Here is a 16,941-nt window from a genome sequence, read left to right as displayed (position 1 = left end):
ATGCTGTTGTGAAACTAAGTTGATTGTATCTCCTTCACATAGAGACAAACAAGGAAATGAAGCAAACTAACTGTATTTGTTGTCTGCTGAGCAAAACAGCAAATATGAAACCATTAAACCGCACACCTGAAAAACAAACTGAGAATACAGATGCTGAAGTGCATGTTATCAGTGGAACAATCTGTATGTATTTGAAGTACGTTTGTAATAAATAGATCACTGATAAGACGTAGATCACAAGATAAGAATGAAGAAATATTCAGTAGCACCAAAGAGTTCATACAGTGACCTGTGTGTCTTTCCAGTTTTAACTAGAGGTCTATGATGGAGTTCACTGAAAGAAAAGTGGTTTTCCGCCAAATAAATGGAAATTTTTTAAAGGGACAAAAGGACTTTTCTGCAGGAGGGCGGGGAGTTAATGTTACAGGCCTTTACATCACAGCACTACAACTTGACCTGCTATAACCTCAGTAGTCACCACCACTGTTTTTCCTAATCCTTTCTAGTCAGACTCACTCTGCTCTGTCTCCTCCAAAACCATCTAGATCTTCATCCTCCAGTCCTTGGCTCTGTGGCATTTGCAGATCTGATAAAAAATGTTACACAGAGAGAGAGAAAGTGGAGGAAATCCGGTTGTCTCATGTATAGCACTGTGCAAAAGTCAGAAACCGCCTTTCATTTTTTTTCTACACTTCCAATCAAAATGATTAAGTACTCATTTTTTCATTGAAAAAAAAAACGAACATATATTTAATAGACAATTACAAAGAAGTGTCAGCAACTAAATATATCCTTTTTTGGTATTTAGTGTGTCTACCCATCATCTCTATTACAGCTTCCATTCTTTTTTAGTTTTTCAAAGAAATCTGCAGGGACATTTTTCCCCACTTCCAAAGTTCAGTCTTAGAAGTTGGTTGCATTTCTCATTAACCAAGTAATACCGAACACATACACTGATGTTGAGATCTGAACTCAAAACATTCTGCATAATTCAATGGTTGAGATGTAAATAGTACTTCCAAGTGGTTTCTTTGGAAATGGCTCGTTTTAGAGAAACCCTTGCTTTACAGTGGTGGTGATAGGAACCAGGGGTTTGTGATGTTTGTGACTAATATAGCCATTTTTTTTACTAAACAAAATGACAAGTTAATCCATGTGTCTTCTGAGTTTATATATGTAAGATTTATGTCGCAATAGTGCTAAATCTGGAAAAATGAAATGTTCTTTGGGTACTGTTTGGCCTTTACACACCGTGCATGCACATCGCCACCATGAATTGATTTAAAACAAAATGCATTTAAGGCCGAAGGATTATCTCAAAACTAGAGTAAAAGGTCTCAGGCAGTGTATTCATAACCATTGTGTATAATAACTTTCTGTGAGGGAGCTTTTAGAGGCATTAGACTCTTCAGATGTTTGGTTCCCATCACCACCACTGTGCATAATTCTGAATGGAGAGTTGCATATCAAACTACCCTCAATGACTTTGTTTAGATCTTATTAATGTACTTATGCAGAAATTTTAAAATGTTGCAATTCTCTTATAATGACATACTTTGAACAGTAAGTCAACAGCATTCGCAAGAATTTGAATCATCCAGCAAAAGGTGGAGACAACAGACATATGATCCAAGCCCAACTCTGCTAAATTTCATTCTGGTTGACATCTCGCAATCTGCCCACTGGACACAAACCCACCCACACTCCTCCAAATGATCTCTATAATTTTGCCAAATTTCTGATCAGCTCATCACTAACAATTTGTCAGCTTCTACCTTCAGATTATCTCAGGCTACACCACTTATCATGAAATCACAGTGTTTTTAAAAAGTATTCACCTCATTGGAAGTTTACATGTTTCATTGTCATAGAATATTGAATCACAGTGGATTTATATACATTTATTTTTTTAACCCTGATCAGCAGAAACAGACTCTTTCTTGTCAAAGTGAAAACAGACCTCTGTGAAATAATTTAAAAGATTACAAATATACTGCACAAAGTATCTGACTGATTATTCCAGTGTGGCTTTGAATGTATGTTTGGGGTCATAGCAGTGCTGGATGACAAATCTCCCAAGGCTCAGGTTTCTTGCAGACTGCATTAAGTTTTCCTTCAGGATTTCTGAATTTTGTTGCATTTACTGTACCCTGTACCCTCACAAGCCTTCCGGGGCCTGCTGCAGAGAAGCGTTCTTACAGCATGATGCTGCCACCACTATACTTCATGGTGCGGATTGTGTGCAGTCGTGTTTAGTCTGATGTCCAAAAAGCTTAATTTTGGGTCACATCAGATAATAGAACTTTCTTCCAGCTGACTAAAGATTCTTCTGCCTTCTGGCAAACTGCAGTCAAGAGGTCATGTGACCTGTTTAAAAGTTGCTTTCTTTTTGCTGCTTTCCTGTAAAGCACACTGGCAACAGTTGTTGTATGCATCACTTGGCAGAGATCTGTTTTTTTACTTTGACATGAAAGAGCCTGTTTTTGACGATTGGTTTAAAAACATCCACAGTTATTTAATGTTCTTTGATTATGAAAACTTCCAAGGGAGTGAATGCATTTTATAGGCATTGTATATTAGGCTGCCCTGGCACAGGTATCTTGCCCTTCTTCACAGGGCAGCAGGGTGTTGGGTGCCCAAGCCTCATCGATGTGCGAGTATATGCCATCTGGTACAAACTGACAGAATAGGGTTTCACAAGTCACTGAAATGTGTACCTGCTGTGTATGAGGCTGCTTAGCCCTAGACCAGCATGCTCATGCTGGCCCCTGTCTACTGCTGAAAGCACCAACAATGGGCACATAAGTTTTGGAACTGGACCTTGGAGCATTACTCAGACAGCAAGGTAGGTTTGTGTCATTTACCGGAGGAAGTGATGGCACCAGGATGCATTGTAGGAAGAAGACAAGCTGGTGGAGGGAGTGTTATCCTCTGGCCGCTGCTGGGAATCCCTGGGTCTGGCCATTCACATAAGTTTGACATGTGTTACCTACCTAAACTTCACTGCAGACCAAGTACACCCCATCATGGTGATGGTATTCTATGATGGCAGTGCCCTCTTTCAGCATGATAATATGTCCTGCCACACTGCACACATTGTTCAGGAATGGTTTGAGAAGCATGATGAAGAACCCAAAGTGCTGGCCTCCAAATTCCCCACATCTCAATCTCAATGAGCATCTGTGGGATATGGTACAAGAAGTCATATTAGGCAGATGGTCATACTGTTTTGGCTTGTGGGTGTGCAGTTTATTCTATGGTTATAGACCGAGACGGCCTACTTAAATCAACATTCTTTATGTCACTGCTAGAGATGGATCTTAACTACTTACATAGACTCTACAGACATTTTTGCCAAAAAATATTAGTTACTAACAATAAGAAAATTTACTGAAGTCAGCTTGAGTGATGTAAAACACATTGCTATCTGACCCTGGAGCAGGGGAATCATGCTTCACCATCTGGCAGTCTGACAGATGAATCTACGTTTGGCAGATGCCAGAAGATCGCTACTTGCCCAATGATATAATTCCAACTTTAAGGTTTGGTGGAGCAGGAATAATGGTCTGGGGCTGTTTTTCTTGGTTTGGGCTGGACCCCTTAGTTCCAGTGTTTGTAGCAACAGTTTGTGAAATGCCCTTCCTTCACATGGGGAGATCCATAAACAAATGGTTTGCTGTAAAAGAACTGAGTTTGGTGTAAAAGAACTTGACTGGCCTGCACAGATCCTTGACTTCTACACCATCTTTTGGATGAATTTGAACACTGGCTGTAAGGCAGACTTTATTGCCCGATATCAGTACCTGACTTCCCTAATGCTTTTGTAATTGTATGGAAGCAGATCCCTGCAGCCATGTTCCAACATCAGGTTCCAAAGCAGGAAATTCCATATTCCATATTCTATTCTCCAGATGAATGCCCATGGTTTTAGAATGAGATATTCATCAAGAATGAAATTTTTGGGCGTCCACATGTAGTGTATATAGATCACTGTGCGATACATACCTGTTACTATAGCAAGAGAACTTTTAACTAGATAAAGAATTAAGTTCGGCCTTAACCCTGCACAAACTAATCCACTTTTCTGACTTTTTTGCTGGGTGCAGAACAGGTTCTTTATCATCAACAGATAAGCAATGACTAGAGCAAACAACAGCCTGGATTTTACAAAGTCAGGCCTTCATCAACATCCTCCTACATGAACTTCAGCTGCGCGATTAAAGACTAGCACTCAGCAACAGATACTGCTCTCCACTCATCTGTATGGCTTGTTTACTCTCACGCTACTTACAAGAAACTTATTCTACTTCCTTTCCTGACTTCCTTTATTTCTTTCTTTCTATGCAGACATATACTTTATCATTCACGCTGTGCACGTTATGCACTCATTATTAGACATGAAAAGCAAAGCATGCATTTCTCCTTTTCAAAAGCTGTAGCCCATGCACAGGCCCTTCACAGGAATTTAATCAAAGATGAGCTTCCTCCACAATAAGAGTTATTATGTAACCCCATTAGTCTAGGAAGGGGAGGTATATTGTTGCATGCAAGGAACTTGAAGTGCAAACATTCCAGTCTGAATGAGGGGAAATCAGAGTTACACAAACACAATTTCACAAAATAAGCAACTCCACTCAGCAAAAAAGCAAAGTCAGTTAACAAAATCCGGTGTATCTGTACACTGTGTGCTCAAACTGGGCTGGCCACTTTTGGCTTTGAGAAGAACACAATTCTTTACTTTCCACTGAAAAAAAAAAATCTATGGTCTCCTAGCAGATCTTAGCACTGCCTTCACTGAAGAAACCAAGTTGCCAAAAATACGGATGTAAAAAAAAAACTGCTATATTTCCATTTCTGTTGCTCTTAATGATAAACTATGTTCAGGGTCAGTGTTGAATAATCTGTGTGTTTAAATGTATTGTATAGTGTGATGTACAGCAATGCTATTCTTTATTATTATTGGTATTTTGTTTAATATTGTCGTTTGTACAAATTGCCAATGCAAATAGGCCTCTTAGTTTTAGCAGAGTCATAGTTGACTCTGAACATGGTTCTTGAAATATCTCCAGTAGTCTATATTTTATACTTGTAAACCCACAAGCAGACGGAATCATGGGAAATGTGTCTGAAACTAGAGAAATAATCCAGTAAAGTCATATGAGCCACGTAGCTTTGCGCTGATACTGTTATATCTACTTGCACATTATTTTGCCCACCAATGTCCTGTTAACAATGTTCTAATCTCATTACAGTTGTATGCAAAAGTTTAGGCACGCCAGGTCAAATGACGTCTTGTTGATTTTCTGAGTGAAAATAGGTTAGCAGAACATAAAATAAATACATGCCATTTTCTGTCTTTTACAATAGCTTAAATTCAACAAATGAACAGTAATTGTACATTAAATGTGCAGAAGTGTGTACTGTACTTACTTTCACTTAGAAAATCAACAGAACATGTTATTTGATCAGGGGTGCCTAAACCTTTGCATACAACTGTAAGAAGATCAGTACATTGTTGACAGGACATTTCTGGACTTTTTTAGACAGCGTAACTAAATGTGAACTGGATGTAAAAATGATGAAGAGAATGTAGTTCTGTTAAATGCCCACTACAGGGTGCACCAAACCAACTTTGGTAGAGCCAAGTGTCCAGCGTCAAAACCCTGTTTGACTGTAAAATGCACCTCAAAGAAACAAACATTGACTTTATTGAAAATCCTTATGTTTCACAGCAATGTATATATATATATATATATATATATATATATATATATATATATATATATATATATATATATATATATATATTATATATTTCTGTATATTTCACATGTACACTGAATAGGCATTTCTTGAACTGTCTTTGCTTTTTGTCTGTTTACAGTATCTTGTTTTAATTGCTCAACTCACATGTTGGACTGGATATTTGAAGCGTCTTCGCACATCTCCAAATTCCCATGCAGAGTTTCTCCACGTCCCGGTCAAAATACCTGGAAATCAGGAATTTGTTTATTAACTACACCGCCATGAGGCCCTGACCTAAAAAAAACTCATCACAGCAAAACACTAAAATTATGGAAACTCGTCTTCCTGTTTCATGATTAGATGCTGACATTTTTAAAAACTCCTACGCTCTTAAAAAAGATGGTTCTTCAAGGGTTCTTTAGTAAAGGGGTTTGGTTCTATTTAGAACCATGAGTTTTATATAGAACCATTTCATGGTTAAATGGTTCTTTGCTTTAGACTGATGAAGAATGTGTGGTATATTTTGAAAAGGGTTCTGTATAGACCCAGATACTACACATTCATTATAGAACCATATAATACACAGGATGCTTTTGAAAAGAGTTCTGCTACTGTTACAAGCTTGATATCGTAACAATACAAGAACCTTTTTGGTGCTACATAGAATTATGTTCAAAAAGGATCTATACAGAACCATATACAACACATTCTTCATCAATCTGAAGACAGATTTCACCATGCAGAGAACCATTCAAGCATGAAATGGTTCTATGTAGAACTCATGATTCCTTCACTGAAGAACCCTTGAAGAATCATCTTTTTTTAAGAGTGTACACTTCACATAAATGAGGAATTCTCATGCATGAAGTTCAAATGCTTTGATGACTTGCAGTTCGCTCATTTCAAAACGTTAAAGAAAAGCTCTCACACAGGAAACTCAAACCATTCTGCAGTGCAATATTCTCCTTTGAGGAAGTGCATAAAACTGTCAGAAGAGGTCCAGGAAGCTTACACTGACATTTGTATCCATATGTCTAATGTTAGTACAGAGCCTCCAGCATCACCTGTTTGAATTCACTTTAGCGTCATTTCCTGATAAATATAAGGAAAGGTTTTACTGTGTTTAAAAGAACGTCACTAATATATTAGCCATTAGCTACCGAAATTGTGAATGACAAAATGAGCCTTTGAAAAAAGAAGCACTCTTTAGCTAACCTCCCTTAAAACTGCGGCAAGCGTAGCTGTGACGCAATACAGCTCAGTTGTACCGTTTTATCAACACACGCTCACAAGTGGATTAAAGATCAATCATTCTCATTTAATTTGTGCCCCAGGGTTCAGTAGTCGGCACACAAATCAGTATAGGACCTGATGAAGCTCAGTAAATGACAAAGCCTTGTTTTACCACTCGTAGAATAGTGTGAAGTCTTATATAAAGTCATTTTCAACAGCATCTATATTATCTGATATTGCACTTTGAGGTCTTTTGATTTTCTACCTTCATCTGTATCCAAGACCTGCACTCAAGCTGGCAAGAAGACTGTTATGTTCTCTGCTTCCTCTGTGTGGAATGGCCTCTAGAAGACCTTAAGACTACAGGGTTTAATTATCCTCACAGTCCTACCTTCATCAGGCAATCATTATAGCGATTCAAGAGTGGAGTGCTGGGTCAGATATCAGTAGGGTGTAATGAAGTCTCTTCCTTGGTAAGAGTGCGTCTCAAATACTGTCACAAATATTTACACAAGATATTGTTTTCCTCAAATCAAACAGGGTTAGCCTTTAATATGTTAAAAGTACTGAAAGGTTTTCCCTCTCAAAAAAAGTGTCTTTAAGCTATAATCACATTTTCAGAGGAGTTCAAGTCAGGTAAAGACGATGTGTAACCATTTAACAAGAAGTAATTTTTGCATCTGGGTGATGGCCAGTAGACACAGGCCAGCCTAAAAAATTCTGTCAGATTTGAAAGTTTGAGTCGGTAATGATGGTTTCTACCAAGTACTGAGCATTCTGTTCTGCCAGTGCCCCAGCTGGTACATCTTGTGGTGTGTGAGATGAATGAGAACTCATGTGGACCGTTGCCCAGCTTTACACAATGTGCTCACTCCAGTTTATCACATTATGGCCTGACCGTTAGGCCAGTAAGGTGACTGAGAGCTGTGTTAGGCTGAGCACAGTGAGAACAGTAAATCTGGCTTAGTGTTATGTTGAGCATAAAAACACCAAAAGGCCCCGAAGACCATGGAAAGATCACTGAAGACCATGGAGAACAGGATTTTTCTGTGGTGGATGACAGACGAATTTGTTCTCTGATGAAGAAAAAACCCTCCACAACGGTTGGCCAGATCAAGAACACCCTCCAGGAGGTAGGCGTATCTGTGTCAAAGTCAACAATCAAGACTTCACCACAGTTAATATAGAGGGTTTACCACAAGATGTAAACCAATGGTAAGCCTTAAAAACAGGAAAACCAATTTGAGCTTTCCAAAAAACATCTTAAAAAGGCTTGTATGGTTCTGGAGCAAAATATTATAGACAGATGACACAAATATCAACTTGTACCAGAATGATGGGAAGCAAAGAGTATGGAGAAGTGGAGGAACTGCTCATGATCCAATACATACCACCTCATCTGACAAGCATGGTGGAGGTAGTATTAGTAGTGGGCATGTATGGCTGCTAATGAAACTAGTTCCCTTTGATTATGTGACTGCTGACAAAAACAGCAGGATGAATTCTGAAGAGTATTGGGCTATACTTTATGCTCAGATTCAGCCAAATGCTTCAAAACTCATTGGACGGCGCTTCACTGTGCAGATGGACAATGACCCTCAAGACTTTTTTAAGGCAAACAAGTAAATGTTCTGCAATAGTCAAACCAATCACCTGACCACAATCCAATCAAACATGGATTTCACTCACTTAAAGAAAAACTGAAAATAATACACCCCAAGAATTAGCAAGAACTTAAGACAGCTGCTGTGAAAGCCTGGCAGAGAACCACCAGGGAAGAAACCTAGCATCTGGTGATTGTCTATGGGCCAGACTTCAGGCAGTCATTGACTGCAAAGGATATGCAACCCAGTATTAAACATGACAATTTAATTTATGATTGTTAGTTTGTCCTATGATTTTTAAACCAATAAAAATGGGGGCTATGTATGAAAATGATTGCAAATTAAAGCTGAAAGCTTTTTGAGCACATATTATTCACTTATACTCCAATATGCTGTGGAAGAAAGCTAAAATAAATGTCATGTCCAAATATTTATGGTCCTGACTGTAGACTGAGAGAATCCTACTTAAAACTTGGACACCTGACATGTCTTAACAGATCGTCCACTTTTAGAGTAAGGGGAAAACGTTTAAACTATTGCTTTCTAATGCAGACTCCCAATAGTTCAGCAGATTAATAGCACACAGGGCATCTTTTTATGCTGCCTATTAACATTGACACAACATTTTTGGTCTTAAACCATACTGCAATATAATGAGAACGAAACAAAAATCATCTGGTTAAGTACAGGTTTTTACTTTCATAACCATGTTGTCTGCAGAACAGAATGCAACATAATGCAAGAAACTGAAAGAACCTCTTTGTTTTCCAGCAGCAGGTGCAGCATTTATCTACAGATCATAATAACAAATTCAATGGCAACTTATAAGGTGCTTAATAAGAAAAAATGGAATGTTAACATACAGCTTTTAAAAGCATATTTCTTATTCATATATATTCATACCATTCTTAATATTATATAAAACAAATCTAAACAAAAATAGAGCCGAATATTTACAGAGCAGAAGGAAATGGTACTTATGTACAAAAGACAGCTTTTGTTGATGTGCCCAATACATATAAATTACAATGTTCAGAACGTCCTGGTTTTTGAACTGACTCGCACTGATGAGATCATAATGCTGCCATTTGCAAGAGCTGTGCTTTAAACTGCTGTGCCCGGTGTGAAAGGTCCGTGACGCGGTCCACCATTTCCTGCACAGCGGCTGTGTTTGGGTAATGAAGGGCGGCCATCTTGGTGGCGCCCACCACCGTCTTGAGCATCTCGCAAAGCACATTACTGGAGTCCATCACCCGGTTGGCCACTTCGGGCGTCGAGGCCTGTCGTGATAGAGTGTCCCCAATAAACACAAGCTTGTGAGCACTGAGAATGACGAATTTGGCGTGTGCTACGAAGATTCGCGGAGGTTGTCCAGCTGCCACACAACCGAAAAACGCATCCACGGCATTCAGCAGAGTCACAAAGTGCTGCTCGCACTGCTCAGCGTAGAAGCCTAGCAGCTGGCGGTCCCGCCCACACAGCTGAGCCCCGCCCCCCACAGAGGAGGTGGAGGAGGAGTCTGAAGGGGAGGAGGAGCCTGTGGAATGTTGATGGGAGATCCACTGGGTGATGTCATTCTCTACAGGTTTGATCACCTCCTGCTCCAACTGCTTGAACTGGTTCAACTGTGAGAGTGAGAAGAGAAGAAAGTTAAAGAACTAATAAAATAATATTTTTATGCTATTAGTAAAGAAAATTATCATAGGTGTTTGTAGTATTATGGTACTAAAATGTTTAAAAAGCAACAGCACACACTGCAATGTTTTTACTGCAGACATTATACTGACAGACTTTTTATTGACTCTAAGACACCTGTACTATTGCTGTTTACTGTTCAGATGATAACTGTGGCCATTGTCACACTTGTATTAACAACTATCTCAAGAGGTCTGATCATAAGTGGACAGAGGACATACAGCCGTTAGCACCGGCCATTTCCATGCGTGTCGAATGCGTCTTTGGTAAAAGCATGTCACTGGATTTTGTGACAGGAGGAAGAGTACCACACAGGTTTACTACATCAGTCTGTACAGTGAGTCCTTGTTCATGTAATTGTCCAAGATTAAGAGGGTGCTAGGACAGTGTTATTTGGCCATATGCGTCCCTGGTTTGAATGATTTGCTCACAATACATTTCTGAGATGCACTCACACCTCTACTTAGCACTGTCCACTCATGATTGGATAAACCAGAATGCACGTTAATGTAAACAGAGCCTATAAAATGTGTTATCCTGGCATTTGGACTGTAGGGAGAATATAGCAGTAAGGTTTTATGACCTCAATTCTGTAGGTATTACTGGCTTATCTCTAATGCTGTTCAGCTGCAATGCAAATGAACATTGTAAAAAGGGAACTGAATGAAAAATGCTGATATTAACCCTGTTTCTTTGAACAACAGAAGCTTCAACATGATTTTTAAAGGTTCTCCAAGGTTCACTTTCTCTGTGCCGCAGAACAGCAAGAAGTGCGTGAAAAGCTGTGTCATGCTACATGTTTAACCTCTAACTGATCAAATCTCATGACTTTATGCACAGGCGATGCCAAACCAATATTTTCAAAGATGAGTCAAATATCAGTCATATGCGTACCTGTTCCTGCCCCAGCTGGACTTTGCTCTGCTTCATGATGTTTTCCTTGTCTAAGAGCTCCTTCTGCTGACGCTCAAATTCTTCTTTACCCTTTAAAATGAAAAAAGAGTGTCAGCTGATTGTTATACTTGGAAGAAAAACTTGCAGATGCAACCACTATACTTTTGTGTCTGAAGTTCAGACAAAGTTCAATGTATCTATAGTTCATTATACATCCCCAAATTAAAAACAGTCAGACAGTGGTTTGTATTGCACTTATTTGCTTTCTAAAAACCTTAAAACTAAGTGTTCCTTACTGACTCGTCTTACAGTGCAAACTTCAAAAGACGGTCACTTGTTCCCTGTCCTTATTCAACCTCCTACTTCAAAAATAACTCTTGATGTCAGTCAGTGATCTTTAAACCCAAACGAATGTCAGTATAAAACAGTCATATGTGAGTGATCTCCCAAATCTTTGCCTTACAGTTACATAGATGGAACAGAGAAGGAGAGATGGGTAGAGTGCAATGTAACAGACGTACTGTTGCTTTTTGATGGCTGTATCATTCATACTGAAGCCACTTTTTGTGTAAAGGTGCGGTGCTCCAACTCTGCAATGTCACATAAGGTGACCATGAAACGTGTCCATGAAACGTGCATCATGTAATGTTTTAAATTGACCTTTATAAACAGAATTTTAAGTTTTGGGAATGTATCTTAGAGGAGGGGCAAAAGTGGGGTTAAAAAAATGTTCATCAAATACTTTTCTGGATTACATTTAGGCTTTTCCTTATATCAAACATATTCTTTCTTTTCCTTCGCTAGGGCACAGTGGCAGAGCTTAATGGAGACCTGTGTTGTCGTATATTAATGCAAATGTCTGGTTACATTTTCATTCTTCAATTTCAGGCTGGTAATTATGATCAGGACTAGTAATTATGATCAGTGAGTGTTTTCCTCCCACTCGGAAGCTCATAATTCCTGTGAAAGGCCAAGCAGCAGCTGCACGGAAAACAGAGCTGTTATTAAACTAGTTCTAACCTGCAAATGGACGTAATCGTAATCCTCCATCCAGCTTTTCACACACTTCTCGCTGTCCTGTGGCACAGGGAAAGGTTTGGTCTGGCAGCTGTGGTTGTCCTCCTCCGCCGGGGAGCAGGTGAAGGGGTGAACGACGCCCTCTACTGGTGGCCTTCGGAACAGCAGCTCTGCGCTGCTTCCTATCGTTGATGCTAACTGCTTGGCATCATCTGGCACTGTCCGTGCCACCATGACAAAGCGGTCCAAGTCATCGCTTTTGCCTTGCTGCTTGCCTCCTGCTGCCAGGACGTTGAGTGCCCAGCCACTGTTTTCTAGGCTCTGGTGAGTCTGCTGCAGGATCTGCTGTGAGTCTTCTAGCCTCTGCAGCTGCCGGCGCAGCTTCGAGTGCAACCCTGGGTCGGACAGGGCCGTGGCGTTGGTGGCTGCCCCTCGTCCGAAGGCCAGGATTTCAGCCAGGGTGCTACGCACACGCTCCAGTGTCAGACGCACTTCATTGCCATGGCGTTCCATGAAGGCATACGTCCGCCAGTTGGGTGAGGCGACGAAGCTCTGGAGGGCAGAGACAGAAGTATCTAGGCCTTGCTGTAGGCGGCCGAGCCGCTGCAAGGCGGAGTCCAGGTCTAGCGCTAAACGACCCTCAGCTGGCGACCCTGCTGAAGAGGAAGAAGTAGACATGCTGCTGCGCGTGCTTCCGGTGCTGGAAAATGAAAGGCGATTCATGCCATCGGTTACGTCGGCCAGTGAGCGTGAATCTGTAGGTGGGACGTCATAGATGCCCTTGTTGCGATCCCGCTGTGGCAGCCCCTGTGGAACATCATAGAGATCTCGGGATCCTGCCATGGCTGGCTGGCTAGCAGGAACATCATAGATGCTGTTGTCGCTGTTAGCAACCATGCGGTTTTCCGGAGGAAAGTCATAATTGGACTGGGAGCACTGGGTAGATTTGGAGACGAATGATGGTGGAACGTCATATATGCCCTCCGGCTTCTGTTTGTGAGGTTGGGGAAAGTCGTAGTTGCCTTCATCTTGTGCAGCATTATTCCTGCAAGGTGGGATCGAATACACCTGCAGAAACAAGAGCTACATCAAAACTACCATTCCCACAAAAAAAAGCAGCAAAAAGCTTTAGATACGAATTTCAGTCTCCACTTAGCATTTAAAATGCCTTGCTGACAGTCTAATGTCTGCAAGCTGATATTTAATGCTCTCCCACAAAACGGATATGGAATTCCGATGAACATTCTGACAACCAAGCATTTAAAAAACCCCAGAGCTGATTTGAGCATGCAGCATGAGTCCTGACGTACATGGGGCATACCATGAGCACGTAGATCAACAAATAATAGGAGCAGGCTTTAAGTGATTTCACTCAGGCTTGAAATCTGCTTTTTACAGCGAGTCAAACCTCTGCAAACCCCTAATTAAATATGACGCAAATAACAGGTTCCCAGCATACTTTAATTTATTACAAACAAACTCGCAGCACTGGACTGTACTGTATGTAAAGTAGTGAAACATAAGAGGGCCCAGAAAGCAGTTATTTCAGTCTTTAACATCCCTCACTGCAGAGTTCAGAGCACAGTTCTGGGTCTGACTTGATCACTGCTGGCAGGCAAGGCTTTAATTTAGTAACCAGGGGAAACTAATAAAAATGAAATTATTTATTTTCTCCTACTTGTGACCCTGCAATTTAGGGAAAAGTAGCACTGTGTTAATAGATACAGAGAACAAAGAAGGCATTCAGATAAGATTTCTTTTAAAGTGCTAAGCCAAGGCAAATGCAGCATTTTACATGCTTTTAAACATCTTTCTGCTGAGTTGTTTTTGAATGGAAAACATTACTAATGAACTAGGATGTATTGTTGAATGTGGAGATTGCTTGACTAGAACATACCCCTTGTGATGGAGGAGGGATGTCATACACCCCCTGATTCCGTGTGTCCTGTGCCGGAGGGATGTCATATAGACCCTGGCCATGAGGGCTCATGTGCTTTCCTATCTGTTTCCCAGGTGGAATATCATAAACCTGTGAAACCTACACAAAGAAGCAACACTGTTTTAGAATCCATCCATGCTGATTCCAGTAGGGCCTCATACTGTACATTGATGGGAATACAAAATGATGCCTACCCCCTGTTGTCGAATTGGTGGCACATCGTACAGGTCTTGAGAGTTGTTGGGTGCAGGGCTGTAGGCATATGTCTGTCCAACTCGTGTTGGGGTCAGCACCTGGTCAACACATGGATAGAAAACAAATTCATTAAAGCATCCACGCAAGAGCCTTGTCAAAGTATTATACAAGCTGAGGGTCTGTTTAGAGTTGGCCTTCTGCTGAGCATCTGTGAGAGATGTTTAACCCCTTAACCTTCCACATTTCATTACTCACTCTTATAACGTACTAATAGCTTAATTCTTTTCCATTATTTTCCATGCAGTTAGTAAACCTCTACTCTGTAGATCCTTTGCTAATAATAGCTCTATTACTCAATATTTTCCAAATGTAACATTTAGGGATGGGAACAACTAACCAATCAATCATCAAAACATAATCGTTGAACAATAAACAGAAGTTCATATTAGAGTAGGCGGGTATATCTTTCAACTTTTTGAATTGTAGGCAATAGGTTCTATTAGACAGTCCTGCTAAAAAAATGAGGAAATAGTTGGAAGCGGCAAGAAATAGTGGTTTTCAGGACCACTTATTGAGAGGACAACACAACTACAACAACTTATCATATTAGAAGCAAACATTCCCAGTGATTAGACACAGAGCTATTTTGTCCATGTTCTCGGACAGAAAGTGTGATGTACAGTAGTGTGAGAAAATCACATGGGTGTATAAAAGAAAAGAACATGGTGGACAGTGACCTCTTTCAAGAACTACTGAGGTACACTGAGCCAAAGCTAGCCTGGCCTATATATATATGTGTGTGTGTGTGTGTGTGTGTGTGTGTGTGTGTGTGTGTGTGTGTGTGTATATATATATTTCCCACTCTTATATATTCCTGTCATTTTGTCATTTCGGTCATGTAATCATGAACATGTAGTTGTTGGGCCTTCAGGTCCTTACATAGCACATGTTTCAGGCTGTTTACTTCATATATACAATTGTACCTGGCTCCACCTATCAGTACTACATTCCATGTCCTATACAAGGGTCACTTTGTGATATCTCAGTGCATTAGTACACAATTTTGCCACAAATTGCAGACACAGTAACAATATGTCTCTAATGAATTACTACTCATTTTGTTTTTTGCTGTGGTCATTTTATGTGTATATAGGTGTTTGTGCATTAAAATGTGCTTAAAAGACCATCCTTAGGACACTACATTCACTCAAGATTAAAAAAAAACAAATCACCCAAACACAGTGCAGCCCACTTGGCGCCATGGCGAATCTAATCTGTTTCCCCTAGTGCCATTCTAACTTCATTAGAGCGCTGCTGGGACCTGCCGGGCTGTGTGTTCCAGTCCTCGTGTGACCCAGCTCTTTTCTGCAGCTCTGCCCAGCTCCATCTCAACCATTTGGGTCAAATCAGTTCTGACAGAAGTGACGGTTCTGCATCTTTAGAGGGGGGTGTTTCAGTGCTTCAGCCAGACTTTGTGTGGGATAGTTTCCAGACAGTGTGATGGTTTAAGGCACTGGGAAGATGGGGAGCATGAGAGTACCACTGGAGAGGAGATGAGGGGGGTGTTTAGGGGGCAATGCTGTCACTGTGACTCTCAGTCAGAGTGATGAGTTTGACGCGTCTGTAGAGGAACATGCTGAGAGAGAGTGACAGGGGAATCTGCTGTGAGAACTTTTGGGTGCATATGGGTGACTTGCATTTGGCTTGGATGTTGGTTTCATTCGTTCATTCTCCACTCTGAAAAAAGTGATGCACTGAATGTACCTGATTCAAATGTAAGTCATTTCCATATGAATCAGATACATATACAACACACATGCTCTTAATCTTGTCACAATTATTACGAAATCACCTGATAACAAATATTTGAGCTGATCACAGTTATTTAAGCTAACAGCAATTATTATTATTTTCCATGGCTGTTAGCTTTTCTAATTATATGTTTACAGTGCAACAAACAGAATGTGAATTGGATTTGTTTTCATTCACTGAGTTTAGGAAATTGCCTGTAAATAAAAGAAAGCAGAAAACATTTACTGAGACACATCATGGGTCTTGTGAAACAACAGAAGTTCTCATTTCTGGCTCAAGGTGCTATAACACCTTTAGAGGGCAGTGGTGAGAAATGTTTGTTTAAGCTCAAACTGTTTCTGTTGTCAGTTGGGAAAACTGACAACCAAAATAGCTATTTAACCCATTTGGCCACTTCAGGTTTTAATAGTAAATATATAAAGAACAAAAAAGATTATTAAATCATCAAGCAATTATTCATATGGCAGTTAAACATTATCGTAAGTTTTATAATGAAGACTGGCTTCATTGTTAAGTCTATATTTTGATTAATAATACTTTTTTACTTTTTTTTAATTACTTTTTTTTTCTCCATTGTACATCAGCTGTTATTTTAAAAACTGTTTTCAAAATTGTTAAAAACAAATATGGAGCCTTTTGGAATGAAACCCTTCATATATCTATATCATTCATATGCAAATGATGTTGAAATGGTGCTTCTCTTTTTTCAGTGCACTACTAGTTTGAATAACACATTAATGGATCTAAATGGATCTTGGCCTGGACATGTGGTTCTGGGGAAAAGAAATTATTGGTAAGGAACCTTCA

At 40.1% G+C, this 16,941-nt stretch overlaps 1 protein-coding gene across 2 annotated transcripts in view; it reads right to left on the bottom strand.

Annotated features, from left to right (window-relative positions):
* Positions 1 to 9,139: 9,139 nt before the first annotated feature.
* The window catches only part of nedd9 (neural precursor cell expressed, developmentally down-regulated 9), a 31,562-nt gene continuing 23,760 nt past the window's right edge, over positions 9,140 to 16,941 (bottom strand). The window contains exons 3-7 of one of the 2 annotated variants that reach the window (XM_036566925.1): positions 14,322 to 14,420; positions 14,086 to 14,226; positions 12,192 to 13,256; positions 11,172 to 11,261; positions 9,140 to 10,207 (exon numbers count right to left, since the gene is read on the bottom strand). In XM_036566925.1, the coding sequence (XP_036422818.1) occupies positions 9,656 to 10,207; positions 11,172 to 11,261; positions 12,192 to 13,256; positions 14,086 to 14,226; positions 14,322 to 14,420 (1,947 nt within the window). In that variant the 3' untranslated portion in view covers positions 9,140 to 9,655. The remainder of the gene's footprint in view (positions 10,208 to 11,171; positions 11,262 to 12,191; positions 13,257 to 14,085; positions 14,227 to 14,321; positions 14,421 to 16,941) is intronic. The other variant, XM_036566924.1, reaches the window with a different exon arrangement.

Source organism: Colossoma macropomum, unplaced genomic scaffold (assembly GCF_904425465.1).
Source record: "Colossoma macropomum unplaced genomic scaffold, Colossoma_macropomum, whole genome shotgun sequence".
Lineage (NCBI taxonomy): Eukaryota > Metazoa > Chordata > Actinopteri > Characiformes > Serrasalmidae > Colossoma > Colossoma macropomum.
This window is presented reverse-complemented; position numbering and strand designations above follow the sequence as displayed.